This window comes from Osmerus mordax, chromosome 24 (genome assembly GCF_038355195.1).
Source record: "Osmerus mordax isolate fOsmMor3 chromosome 24, fOsmMor3.pri, whole genome shotgun sequence".
Lineage (NCBI taxonomy): Eukaryota > Metazoa > Chordata > Actinopteri > Osmeriformes > Osmeridae > Osmerus > Osmerus mordax.
Genome location: NC_090073.1, coordinates 2,981,149 through 2,995,947, shown reverse-complemented (window position 1 = coordinate 2,995,947; position 14,799 = coordinate 2,981,149). Strand labels below are relative to the sequence as shown.

Sequence of the window (14,799 nt, the reverse complement as noted above, 5' to 3'; positions counted from 1 at the left end):
GGGTGACAAACGGAGTGCAACAACTAATGCGGGCTAGGAATAGTGCTTTTAGCTCGGGTGACCCGGAGGCGTACAGTGCAGCCAGGACTGCTTTAAGGAGGGGCATCAGTACTGCCAAAGAACAACACAAGAGGCGTATTGAAGCCAGATTCCACACTGCCACAAATCCCAGGCAGGTCTGGGAGGGTATCAGGGCCATCACGGACTATAAGAGGAAAACTCCCTCAGCTGACTGTCCCACCTTAGCTGAGGACCTGAACCTCTTTTATGGCCGTTTTGACAGGGAAAACAGCGACCCTGTCCTGCCCCCCCTGCCCCCCACGGACTCCGCCCCGGTCCTGAGCACACATGAGGTGAGATGTGTCTTCCGCAGCATCGACATCAGGAAAGCACCCGGACCAGACGGAGTGCTGGGCCGGGTGCTAAGAGACTGTGCAGCGGAGCTGGCGGACGTCTTTTCCCGCATATACAACATGTCGCTGGCTACATCATGGGTCCCAGCCTGCTTCAAGGCCGCTATAATAGTCCCCATACCCAAACAGTCTAAGGTCACATGTCTAAATGACTACAGACCGGTGGCACTCACCTCCATTCCTGCAAAATGCCTAGAGAGACTAGTCATCAAACATATTAAAGCAGCTATCTCACCATCACTTGATCCATATCAATTTGCATACAGGGAGAACAGATCAACTGAGGATGCCATTGCCATTGTGCTCCACACACTACTGGAGCACCTTGAGCAGAAGAACACCTATGCACGGCTCCTCTTTGTGGACTACTCTTCGGCTTTTAACACCATCCGGCCATTCAAACTCCGGACCAAGTTCAATGATCTTGGATTAGACACCACACTGTGCAAGTGGATTGCTGACTTTTTAAAGAGGGTCAGAGTGGACAAGAACACCTCCTCCACCCTTTTCATTAACACCGGGGCCCCCCAAGGGTGCGTGCGGAGCCCCCTGCTCTATACTCTGTACACGCATGACTGCCTTGCCTCCTCCTCCTCCTCCAATCTCATCGTCAAATTTGCCGACGACACCACAGTGCTCGGTCTCATCAACAACAACAATGAGACTGCCTACAGGCATGAGGTGCGACATCTGGCGCCATGGTGCCACTGCAATAACCTGGTCTTGAACATCAAGAAGACCAAGGAGATCATTGGAGATTTCCGCAAATGCGCACAAAATAACCATCAGACACTCTCTATTGGCACAGAGGAGGTAGAGAGGGTGCCCAACTTTAAGTTCCTGGGGGTGACCTTGACTGAAGACCTGTCCTGGGCTGCTCACATTGCCTTATGTGTGGGAAAGGCCCAACAACGCCTCTACGATCTGAGGAAACTGAGGAGCGCCAAAATCCCCAAACCACTGATGGCAAACGTCTACAACTGTGCCATCAGCAGCGTTTTAACGTAGGGTTTCTTAGTGTGGTTTTCCAGCTGCACTAAGGCTGAACAGCAGGCACTCCAACGGGGGGTCAACACTGCGGGGAGAATCATTGGGACGACTCTCCCGGAGATCAGTACTGTCTACGCCACCCGCTGTCTGAGGAGAGTGCACAACATCCTGCGAGACCGTCAGCACCCAGCTCACCATCTGTTCCACCTGCTGCCCTCAGGTAGAAGGTACAGGTCCATACGGGCCAGAACATCCAGACTGACCAACAGTCTGTACCCTCAGGCTGTGAGGCTTCTGAACAGTGCCCCCCCCCCCTCTGCCTCCCTCTCATGGACAGTAACCACACCCACCAATTACAATAACAATGAACTGGACTTGCATTGTTGCACAAATAACAAAATACTCCACATATCTTGACTGTTACGCCCTTGTTATGTTACGCACTTATGTCAAACTATGCAGTGTTTGACTGCTCTAAACAGTATTTTGTTGTTTTCTATGACAATGACAAATAAATATATTGAATTGAATTGACAAGCAAGCAAATTTACAGGGTAGTATTTGAGAGGAACTCTGATAGAGTGAAAGAGCTACGGTACCAGTATGTACATGTAAGTCACTTACTGGTTGTCCATCATTATAACCTTTTTACAATCAAGCAGTGGGTACCAACGCTTTTGGTTTCAGTACCCACTTTAGCTGATTTGTGTATCCAGGTAATCCAGGTATGAAAGTATTTGATTTCTCTGACTTCAACATTTCACCTAAAAACTGCAGCATACTGCATGATGCAATTATCATTATAGTCCTTATTTGAAAGAATATAACATACAATAAGAAAATGGGTCAAAGAGCTGCATTTAGGTTATGAAACTGTAACATTTCAGTAAATCTTGTCATTGATGATATTCCCTCTCCCTTTTCTGTCAAATAACCCCTGTAGTACCTCTGCATAGAGGTACATGTACCCCAGGTTTGGAACCACTGGAGTAGTGGCCAGTAGTATATTGAACATGTGGAGAACATAGAACATCCCTATGTCATTGTCTGTAACTGTTTTATATTATATGTATAACTCTTTAGTATGACTGATTTGATGTTTCCTTTTTGACGCTATTGTAGAGAGTAATGGCATTGGAAGGAAATGAGACCCATCAAATCCTTGTGTTTGTGGATGAAGCTGGCTTCAACCTGGCCAAGTGCCCAAGACGTGGCCGTCATGTTACTGGGTGGATGTCCCAGGCCAGCGAGGGGGCAATAGAACCATGTGTGCTGCCATTTCTGAGAAGGGTGTGGCCACTCACATCCCCAGTCTTGGCCCATACAACCATAGATATATATAAACACTAGATGTTTCGTCCGCGTTGCCGGACAACGGAGTCGAACGTCCGCACGTGGCGGCCATCTTGCGACAGTCAACTCGCTCACCCATAACATTGTGTTGATGCTACATGTACTTTTTAAATGACCATAACTTTCTCAATTTTCAATTTTCAACTGCATACATATGAATAATTATGTTATTTAAAAAAAATAGAATAGAAGTATGCAGTGGCATACCGACATCTCTGACGTTGATAACAAACCAAACCGTTTCAAAATCGGTTGAAAATTGAGCAAGTTATGGTCATTTAAAAAGTACATGTAGATTCAACACAATGTTATGGGTGAGCGAGTTGACTGTCGCAAGATGGCCGCCACGTGCGGACGTTCTAGACTCCGCCGTAAGACATCTAGTGTTTATATATATCTATGCATACAACACTCAGAAGCTCCTCATCTTCATTTAGATTTGATACCTGAAAATGAGAGCGGTCTCGTAGGGCCTTACCTACCCCAATACGTCATTGTATGGGACAATGTGAATTTCCACCGTGGCCCGCTCATAAGGGCATGGTTCACTACCCACCCAAGGATGGTCATGGTGTTCCTACCACCTAACTCTCCTTTCTTCAATCCAATTGAGGAGTTTGTCTCCGCTTGGAGGTGGAGAGTATATGAGCATCGGGCGCAAGATCAGAGGTCCCTGCTCCATGCAATGGCGCTGCATGCGAGGACATAACTGGAGATCAGTGGAGGGGACGGTTGCGACATGCACGCCGTTTCTTCCCTCGTTGTATCGCGAGGGAGAATCTACGGTGTGAAGTGGACGAGAGCCTCCGGCCAGACAGGCAGCAGCGTGTGTCCGGCCAGGAGGGGGAGGACGGTGGCCACGAGAGGGAGGGGGAGGACAGCGACCAGGAGAGAACTGTTAGCTTTATTTGCAGCACTGTTGGGCTGCGTGTCATTGTCATTGTTTTTTGTCTGTGCGTTTATATTGTGCTGTATACATTGTCTTTTTACTCTGATGAATGGAAGTGACTTTGTGTGTGAATAAAAACTTTCCAGTATGAGTGCAATGTGTGATGTCGAACCTTGGAGGCTACTCCTACCCTGAAATCCTATTTCTTTATTGATTTCAGTTTTATACACAACTGTATTCTGTTTGTCTGCTAGACAAAAACAGTACAGTAACCATGTCCCTCACGGCCCCTCATAACCAACACCCCTCTTTATCACTCAGTGAGTTAGACCCCCCCCTCCCAACACCCCTCTTTATCACTCAGTGAGTTAGACCCACCCCCCCTCCCAACACCCCTCTTTATCACTCAGTGAGTTAGACCCACCCCCCCTCCCAACACCCCTCTTTATCACTCACAGTGAGTTAGACCCCCCCTACAAACAACCCTCTTTATCACTCACAGTGAGTTAGACCCCCCCCCTACCAACACCCCTCTTTATCACTCAGTGAGTTAGACCCCCCCCCTCCCAACACCCCTCTTTTTCACTTAGTGAGTTAGACCCCCCCCCCCCTCTCAACACCCCTCTTTATCACTCACAGTGAGTTAGACCCCCCCCCCTCCCAACACCCCTCTTTATCACTACAGTGAGTTAGACCCCCCCCCTCCCAACACCCCTCTTTATCACTCAGTGAGTTAGACCCCCCCCCTCCCAACACCCCTCTTTATCACTCACAGTGAGTTAGACCCCCCCCCTACCAACACCCCTCTTTATCACTCACAGTGAGTTAGACCCCCCCCCTCCCAACACCCCTCTTTATCACTCACAGTGAGTTAGACCCCCCCCCTCCCAACACCCCTCTTTATCACTCAGTGAGTTAGACCCCCCCCCCCTATCAACACCCCTCTTTATCACTCACAGTGAGTTAGACACCCCCCCCTCCCAACACCCCTCTTTATCACTCAGTGAGTTAGACCCCCCCCTCCCAACACTCCTCTTTATCACTCAGAGTGAGTTAGACCCCCCCCCCCCAACACCCCTCTTAATCAATTCAATTCAATTCTTATATATACACACACATACACATGTCAGTCACACACACACAGTATATGTTGTGTGTGTGCTTTGTGTGTGTGCCTTGTGTGTCTAGGTCACTCACTGTCTCTCAGGTTGTGGCATACTGATACATACTGGGCACCAAGGTATGTCCTGTCTCCTTCTCCTAGGAGGATTTTTACCTTTGAGAGGTCACTAAGACCTTTGAAATCTGACATTACAGAGTGGAGTTTGTTCCAGTAATCATTTCTTATATCACTGAATGTTTCACATTGTAGGAGGAAGTGCATCTCTGTCTCGACCTCACCTGTCGAACAGTGACCACATATTCTGTTTTCTTTTGGTTGCCATGATTTTTTGTGTCGTCCTGTTTTAATTGCCAATTGGTGGTCACTGAGCCTGTACTTGGTTAGGATCTGTCTCTGCGTTCTATCTCTGACAGTATAGAGATATTCTGCCAGTTTATAATCTCTTTCTAAGGCTAGATAACATTCCAATCGACTTTGGCTTTTTTGACTTTCCAATGTTCCAGGTAGGTTACTTTACATTGTGTTATAATTTGGTTTATCACTCACAGTGAGTTAGACCCCCCCCCCCCTCCCAACACCCCTCTTTATCACTCAGTGAGTTAGACCCCCCCCCTACCAACACCCCTCTTTATCACTCAGTGAGTTAGACCCCCCCTCCCAACACCCCTCTTTATCACTCAGTGAGTTAGACCCCCCCCCCTACCAACACCCCTCTTTATCACTCAGTGAGTTAGACCCCCCCCCCTACCAACACCCCTCTTTATCACTCAGTGAGTTAGACCCCCCCCTCCCAACACCCCTCTTTATCACTCAGTGAGTTAGACCCCCCCTACAAACAACCCTCTTTATCACTCACAGTGAGTTAGACCCCCCCCCTACCAACACCCCTCTTTATCACTCAGTGAGTTAGACCCCCCCCTCCCAACACCCCTCTTTTTCACTTAGTGAGTTAGACCCCCCCCCCTCCCAACACCCCTCTTTATCACTACAGTGAGTTAGACCCCCCCCCCTCCCAACACCCCTCTTTATCACTACAGTGAGTTAGACCCCCCCCCTCCCAACACCCCTCTTTATCACTCACAGTGAGTTAGACCCCCCCCCTACCAACACCCCTCTTTATCACTCACAGTGAGTTAGACCCCCCCCTCCCAACACCCCTCTTTATCACTCACAGTGAGTTAGACCCCCCCCCTCCCAACACCCCTCTTTATCACTCAGTGAGTTAGACCCCCCCCCCCTATCAACACTCCTCTTTATCACTCAGTGAGTTAGAGGAGGTGGTGGGTAGAGAGGAGGTCAGGGGGAGAGGGGATCACACTAGACACACACAGTGTATATTCAAGTGGGTAATAATGTCCCATTACTGGTCCTAAATGTAGTGTTTTCATAGTGTGTGTGTGTGTGTGTGTACATGTGTGTGTGTGTGTGTGTGTAAATGTGTGTGTGCGTGTGTGTAGGACCACTGGGTCACCAACGAACACACAGCATGTCTTCTATCATCCTGTATAAAACATCTTTATTTCTCCTTATTTAGGCAGTAAGACACTATTTAGTTCATCACATTCAGTGGAACTGAGATCAAAGACAGGAATGTTGTTTGTCAACAATGAAAACAAAACAAACATTCTACACACACCAATATTTACAAACACTCTGGGATATCAATTACAACTGTATACAGTTCAATCTTCAATGACATCTATGTGAGCACAGTGTGTGAGAGTGTGTGTGGGCTATTCTACCTGACACAGGGACACTGAGGAGTCACAGTCATAAACCCAGAACCCAGGATAGAGGGGCTCAGTGAATGTGCTGTGGAATGTGTGCAGGTGGGTCAGTGTGTCAGAGGAGACTGTGTAGAAGGACAGAGTGCCGGCCGGCCAGTCCAGATACACTCCTACTCTGTGGGAGCTGGAGGGGGGGACAGGTATGACAGTTCTCTTCTTATTGTGCCTGGCAGAGTACCTGTCATCATCCCACCTCAGACTCCAGGACTTGTTATTGTGTCCAAGCACACTGTCATCACTCCTTCCTCTCCTGCTGATTCCTTTATATGTCACTGCTATATGAACCCATCCTCCTCCACTCCTCTCTGCCTCCCAGTAACAGCGCCCAGACAGACCCTCTCTACACAGCACCTGTGGCCAGTAGTCAAATCTCTCTGGGTGATCAGGATACGGCTGCACCGCTCTCCACCTCCATGTCACCTTTCTGTTCTCCTCAGACAGAGAGAGGATACTGTGTGCTGTGTTTGGGTCCAGTGTGAGCTCACAGGCATCTGATGGGGGAGACCAAGACACAATATATTACTGATCATCATCATTCACATTAGAATGTCTCCCTCTTCCTGCCCTCCCCCTTTCATTCTCCCCCCCCCCCCACCTCCCTTATCTACTCCTGTACTACGGTACTTAGGAATGATTTGCTGGACCTGATGGGAGTTTCCTCCAGGAACACAATGACTCTTATTGAGGGACTTGTTGCTCTTGTTGGTTAGTTGGAACTGATTTAACTTCTTGTACTCGCTGTGAATTTTATTCTTGTTGCTTTTCTACAGGTACACTCTTGCACTTTTGAGGTTCATGTTGTTTCATTGTAACTTGTTTAACTACATGCTCTTCTGGTTCTTCCCATTGGCACTTATTTGCTTTTCACAATGTATGCTTCATGTTTTGGCTCCCCACAATGTTTTTGGGGCGTCTCGTTGTTTATGATCAGTGACCTATGCTCTTTAGTAAAGCTCTCTCTTGGAAGTCGCTTTGGATAAAAGCATCTGATAAATGAAGACATGTAAATGTACTCTCCCCCCCCACCTCCTCCCCCCCCACCTCCTCCCCCCCCACCTCCTCTCCCCCCCACCTCCTCTCCCCCCCACCTCCTCCTCTCCACCACCTCCTCCCCCCCACCACCTCCTCTCCCCCCCACCACCTCCTCTCCCCCCACCTCCTCCTCTCCCCCCACCACCTCCTCTCCCCCACCTCCTCCTCTCCCCCCACCTCCTCCCCCCCACCTCCTCCTCTCCCCCCACCACCTCCTCTCCCCCCCACCTCCTCTCCCCCCCACCACCTCCTCTGCCCCCACCTCCTCCTCTCCCCCCACCTCCTCCTCTCCCCCCACCCCCCTGACCTCTTCTCCCCCCACCCCCCTGACCTCCTCTCCCCACACCCCCCTTATCTACTCTCCCCCCCACCTCCTCTCCCCCCCCCACCTCCTCTCCCCCCCCCACGTCCTCCTCTCCCCCCACCCCCCTTATCGACTCTCCCCCCACCCCCATGATCTACTCTCTCCCTCCACCCCCCTCTCCCCCCACCCACCCTCCCATCTCCTCTCCCCCCAGCCCCCTTATCAACTCTCTCCCCCCCACCCCCTCTCCCCCCTTATCTACTCTCTCCCCCCCATCTTCTCTCCCCCCCACCTGCCCCACCTCCTCTCCCCCCACCCCCCTGACCTCCTCTCCCCCCAGCCCCCTTATCTACTCTCTCCCCCCACCCCTGACTTCCTCTCCCCCCCACCTCCTCTCCCCCCCCCACCTCCTCTCCCCCCAGCCCCCCCCCCCCCCACCTCCTCTCCCCCCAGCCCCCCCCCCCCCACCTCCTCCTAATTTTGCACTTCCGGACGGTACTGGACAGTGAGAAACAAAGTTTCTATATTTGCTTTTCACAATGTATGCTTCATGTTTTGGCTCCCCACAATGTTTTTGGGGCGTCTCGTTGTTTATGATCAGTGACCTGTGCTCTTTAGTAAAGATCTCTCTTGGAAGTTGCTTTGGATAAAAGCGTCTGATAAATGAAGACATGTAAATGTACTCCCCCCCACCCCCTCCTCCTCTCCCCCCCCACCTCCTCTCCCCCCCACCCCCCCATCTCCTCTCCCCCCTCCCCTTATCTACTCTCCCCCCCACCTCCTCCTCTCCCCCCTTATCTACTCTCTCCCCCCCATCTCCTCTCCCCCCACACCCCTTATCTACTCTCTCCCCCCCCCTCTGACTTCCTCTCCCCCCCACATCCTCTCCCCCCACCCCCCTGACCTCCTCCCCCCCAACATCACTTATCTGCTCTCTCCCCCCCACCCCCCTAACCTCCTCTCCCCCCCACCTCCTCCCCCCCCACCCCCCTGACCTCCTCTCACCCCAGCCCCCTTATCTACTCTCTCCCCCCCACCCCCTGACCTCCTCTCCCCCCCACCTCCTCCCCCTCCACCCCCCTGACCTCTCCCCCCCCACCCCCCTTATCTACTCTCTCCACCCCACCTCCTCCCCCTCCACCCCCCTGACCTCTCCCCCCCCACCCCCCTTATCTACTCTCTCCACCCCACCTCCTCCCCCCCCACCCCCCTGACCTCTCCCCCCCCACCCCCCTTATCTACTCTCTCCCCCCCACCTCCTCTCCCCCCAGCCCCCTTATCTACTCTCCCCCCCCCACCCCCTCTCCCCCTACCCCCTCATCTACTCTCTCCCCCCATCCCTGACCTCCTCTCCCCCCCACCTCCTCTCCCCCCACCCCTCTGTCCTCCTCTCCCCCCACCCCCATTATCTACTCTCTCCCCCCCGCCCCCTGACCTCTTCGCCCCCCCCCACCTCCTCCCCCCCCACCTCCTCCCCCCCCACCCCCGACCTCTCCCCCCCACCCCCCTTATCTACTCTCTCCCCCCCACCTCCTCTCCCCCCACCCACCTGACCTCCTCTCCCCCCAGCCCCCTTATCTACTCTCTCCCCCCCACCTCCTCTCCCTCCAACTCCTCCTCTCCCCCCACCCCCCTTATCTACTCTCTCCCCCCCACCTCCTCTCCCCCAACACCACTTATCTGCTCTCTCCCCCCACCCCCATTATCTATTCTCTCCCCCCCGCCCCCCCACCTCCTCTCCCCCCACCCACCTGACCTCCTCTCCCCCCAGCCCCCTTATCTACTCTCTCCCCCCCACCTCCTCTCCCCCGACCCCCCCCTCCTCCTCTCCCCACACCCCCTTGACCTCCTCTCAGAAGAGGAGAGAGACGAAAGGGGAGAAGGAGATGAAGGGAGGGGTGGGAGGAGGAGAGGGTAGGGCAGTGGAGAGGGAAGGAAGCGAGGAGTGAGGGAGGGGGGGAGGGGGAGAGGAAACACACACCAGCTAGGGGAAGGGAGGGGGGGGAACAGGGGAGGGGGAGGAGAGGGGAGGGTGAAGGGAGGGCACATACGTGTGTCCATTTCTGACAGTGTCAAAGTCACTAATGGTATTGTCCCTGTATGGCCCTGTGTACTACAACTAAGTAGCAGTCAATACTCACATTTCCTAAGACCAGGTTTGATCCAGCACTCTCCACCATGATCCACACTGTAGGGAGAAGCAGAGGAATGATGAGGAAATGACACCTCACCTGTTGCTAAGTGACTAAAGTAAACATGTTGTTTCTATGTTTATCATCAGAGGTGTATTCCAGAAAACAGGTTTTACAAACTCTGAGCCTAACCCTGAACTCTGACTTGATGAACCCTGAGATGGGAAGCACAGAGTTATCGCTTCCAGAAGAGCTGATCTGAGTTAGTTTAATTCTAATTCACTGGAATGAGGAATTCTCATGCGTGCAGGCGAGTATGCAAACATTTTCTGAAAGGTAAACAACAACTGCAACAGCAAAAGAGAGACAATTGGTCAATGAGTACATTTCAATGCAGTCTATTTATTTGACATTTAACCACACGTCTTACTACAGCTGGACAAGTGGTGGAACAATCCTATGGGCACAAAACACACTTGGCAGCAGCTGAAAATGAAATATGAAATCAGTTCAAACAGGTAGGGCATATTTTGCTTTGGCCTTCCCACCCCCTTTGCATGTCATGAGTTCTGTAATGTTGTACAATGTATGTGCCCATGTGCTGAGGTGTTTTCTCCTGTTCCCACACTGTACTCCTCTAGGAGCATAGTCTGGGGGTTGACTTTTTCTCTCCTCTCCTCTCCTCATGTTTCTGCTGACATTTTCAAGGGGGCGCCGATAATGGCTGCCTCGGTCGGTATCTTTCGGAGTAGAAGTAAATTCCTTGTCTGTCATTGTCCCATTCTGATTCAGACACATGATTGTTTTCATCATGTTTGACAGGATTAAACCAAGTACAAATCATTCAGTGGCTGTCTCAACTTGTGAGAATGCTGTTTTAACACATACATGTTGTTTAACCTAATCCTGCTCAGTATATGAACATTGGACTTGTAGCGGACTAACAGAAAGAAGGCAGAGGAGGGCACCACCTCTGACAGAGGCAGAAGAGCTGGCTCTGAGTCAGAACGCTGGGCGACCAGCGGCTGAAGGCATCCCTGGAGGGAACTCATCCAAGCCTATCACCCCCGAGGACACAAGTGCCCACATAACATGTTAGTGTGTTTGTGGAGATTTCATTTTGGGGGTTCATTTCTCCCAAAGGTCATTGATGGTGTTACCTGCCTTGTTGAGCCTTCTGCCACAACAGAACCTCTTGCAGTTTAAGTTCTCAATATTGCAAAGAATGTGTACAGTACAGTAGAACAGAATGCTCTTCATCACAGAATGATACAGATATGTTGTCTGCTGCCACAGAGCGATTCAGAAAGACCTACAGAGGTATACATCTTACTGTATGGTAGCTACTGAGCTACACTGTTCTCTCCCCATGTACATTGTTTTGAGGTTCTTGTGTGGAATTATGGGTTTGACATGTACATCGCCGTGATGAGAACAAAGAATGAATGGTAAAACAACTGGCACATTCTTCTCCTTTATAACAGAGCATGACTGGGCATTACAAGGAGGAGCAGGGTTTCCCACAGAAAACGTGTTAGTTAAGGTGGTAGGGTTTGCCGTCAGACCGGGGGGGGGGGTTGTAGAGTCTAGCCTGATGTGTTCTGGGGGGGGGGGGGGTCGTTTGTACGATAGACTAATGCATTCTGCAGAGAAGGTACTGTTTGGAATGAAAGGGAGCAAACAGGACAGAGTAACACGGCATTCATCTTTCTTTTTGTTTTGGACGACGTAGTTAAGGCGGCAGGCGTGTGTTGCTTAAGCGGCCGCCTTAACTGGAAAGTGCTGCGGGAAACCCTGAGGAGGGTCCATCAACCTCCACAGCACAGATTAACAGGGACATGTTCAGGAAACACCAGGTTAGCTCTGCATGGAAATTTCATGTCATCCTTATGTGTTATACACAGTGGGGGTCCTAGCACATTTGGCGCCCCAGGCAAGTTTTTCCCTTTCATATGCAACCAAACTGGCCGCAATTTAGAGCCTCTCCATGTGGTCATTTTATATCAACTATTTATTCATTGAATTGAAAGAAAATGTGACATATTGTGTTATGTATCGTTATCGGGATATGAAAGGATCTATATCAGCATATGAGATTTTGGTGATATCGCACAGCCCTACTGCAAACTAAAATACAACAGCACATTATCAGTAATACATTTAAAATGGGGAAAATGTGAATAATTGCTTTGCAGGTCAATTTAAGGTGTAGGCCCCTACATGTTCTGCCTGTGCCCCCAACATGTTCAGTTAGGGGCTACAGTGCTGCTAGTAAAACAAGTTAGTCTGGAGCCCTGGATGAGGAAAGGACACCCCATGTCTGATAGTTGCTTCAGGCTCGGCATGAGGGAGGAGAGAGGGAGAAATTCATGGTTTGTTAAACAAAAGCTGCCAGCAAGCAGGTTAGGTTAGTGACCATCAGTTACCGTGGTAACGTAACCAGAGTTTGTGTTTCCTCTCTTTCTGGAACAGAAAACCCAGTGATGAGTTTCCCTCATCTCAGGGTTAACAAACTCACTGTTTTCACTTCAACCCACTTTCTGGAATAGACCCCAGGAAATACAATTATGATTGTAGCTATATAATCATAATTGCACTAAAGGCTATTGTAAATTATATAGGGTTTCTCTCTTCCTAACCCACTGTCCTAAATAAACATGCAGTCTGTGATTGTATAATCATGAAATGCAAGGCCTGTTAACATACTTAGATGTACAGTCAGGTCCATAAATATTTGGACATTGACACAATGTTCATCATCATTTTGGCTCTGTATACCACCACAATGGATTTGAAATGAAACAATCAAGATGTGCTTTAAGTGCAGACTTTCAGCTTTAATTTCAGGGTATTTACATCCAAATCAGGTGAACGGTGTAGGAATTACAACACATTTGATATGTGGCCCCCCCCTTTTTAAGGGACCAAAAGTAATTGGACAATTGGCTGCTCAGCTGTTCCATGGCCAGGTGTATGGTATTCCCTCATAAAGGGAGTTTGTTATTTCATTGACAAGGAGCAGATAAAAGGTCTAGAGTTCATTTCAAGTATGGTATTTGTGTTTGGAATCTGTTGCTGTCAACTCTCAATATGAAGTCCAAAGAGCTGTCACCATCAGTGAAGCAAGCCATCGTTAGGCTGAAAAATCAAAACAAACCTATCAGAGAGATAGCAAAAACATTAGGTGTGGCCAAATCAACTGTTTGGTACATTCTTGAAAAGAAAGAACGCACTGGTGAGCTCAGCAACACCAAAAGACCCGGAAGACCACGGAAAACAACTGTGGTGGATGACAGAAGAATTCTTTCCCTGGTGAAGAAAAACCCCTTCACAACAGTTGGCCAGATCAAGATCACTCTCCAGGAGGTAGGCGTATCTGTGTCAAAGTCAACAATTAAGAGAAGACTTCACCAGAGTAAATACAGAGGGTTCACCACAAGATGTAAACCATTGGTGAGTTTCAAAAACAGGAAGACCAGATTAGAGTTTGCCAAAAAAACATCTAAAAGAGCCTGTACAGTTCTGGAACAACATCCTATGGACAGATGAGACCAAGATCAACTTGTACCAGAATGATGGGAAGAGAAGAGTATGGAGAAGGGAAGGAACTGCTCATGATCCAAAGCATACCACCTCATCAGTGAAGCATGGTGGAGGTAGTGTTATGGCGTGGGCATGTATGGCTGCCAATGGAACTGGTTCCCTTGTATTTATCGATGATGTGACTGCTGACAAAAGCAGTAGGATGAATTCTGAAGTGTTTCGGGCAATATTATCTGCTCAGATTCAGCCAAATGCTTCAGAACTCATAGGACGGCGCTTCACAGTGCAGATGGACAATGACCCGAAGCATACTGCGAAAGCAACCAAAGAGTTTTTTAAGGCAAAGAAGTGGAATGTTCTGCAATGGCCAAGTCAATCACCTGACCTAAATCCAATTGAGCATGCATTTCACTTGCTAAAGACAAAACTGAAGGGAAAATGCCCCAAGAACAAGCAGGAACTGAAGACAGTTGCAGTAGAGGCCTGGCAGAGCATCACCAGGGACGAAACCCAGCGTCTGGTGATGTCTATGGGTTCCAGACTTCAGGCTGTCATTGACTGCAAAGGATTTGCAACCAAGTATTAAAAGTGACAATTAGATTTATGATTATGTTAGTTTGTCCAATTACTTTTGGTCCCTTAAAAAGGGGGGGGCCACATATAAAATGTGTTGTAATTCCTACACCGTTCACCTGATTTGGATGTAAATACCCTGAAATTAAAGCTGAAAGTCTGCACTTAAAGCACATCTTAATTGTTTCATTTCAAATCCATTGTGGTGGTATACAGAGCCAAAATGATGAACATTGTGTCAATGTCCAAATATTTATGGACCCTGACTGTATATTCAGTGTTAAGCAACATTACATGAAGAGGTATATAAAAACACAAACATCTCCTTACTTGAGTTTCTCCAGCCTGCAGTGTGGATCCTCCAGTCCAGCAGAGAGCAGCTTCAATCCTTTTTCTCCTGGATGATTGTAGCTCAGGTCCAGTTCCCTCAGGTGGAAGGGGTTGGACCTCAGAGCTGAGGCCAGAGAAGCACAGCCTTCCTCTGTGACCAGAGAGCCTGACAACCTGTAGAAAGAGGATCAATGTTGTGACAGAATCCATCTGGGCCTCCAGAGTGAGTCAGCACAGAGGGGTTCATTTGGCAGGTGCTGTCATAGCTGCTCCTCCCCCTCATTAGACAGAGTGACCTTTCCCCCCAGTTCAGGAAGGTTAGGTTTGTGG

At 49.6% G+C, this 14,799-nt stretch overlaps 2 protein-coding genes across 3 annotated transcripts in view; both read right to left on the bottom strand.

The window, feature by feature from the left end:
• Window positions 1-14,799, bottom strand: part of LOC136933035 (NACHT, LRR and PYD domains-containing protein 12-like) — a 179,852-nt gene that overhangs the window by 60,903 nt on the left and 104,150 nt on the right. Inside the window, exons 14-16 of one of the 2 annotated variants that reach the window (XM_067228401.1) lie at window positions 14,470-14,643; window positions 10,033-10,079; window positions 6,268-7,046 (exon numbers count right to left, since the gene is read on the bottom strand). In XM_067228401.1, coding sequence (XP_067084502.1) covers window positions 6,502-7,046; window positions 10,033-10,079; window positions 14,470-14,643 — 766 coding nt within the window. In that variant the 3' untranslated portion in view covers window positions 6,268-6,501. Of the gene's footprint in view, window positions 1-6,267; window positions 7,047-10,032; window positions 10,080-14,469; window positions 14,644-14,799 lie in introns of those variants that run through there. The other variant, XM_067228402.1, reaches the window with a different exon arrangement.
• Window positions 1-14,799, bottom strand: part of LOC136933037 (NLR family CARD domain-containing protein 3-like) — a 172,109-nt gene that overhangs the window by 122,301 nt on the left and 35,009 nt on the right. The window lies entirely within an intron of this gene.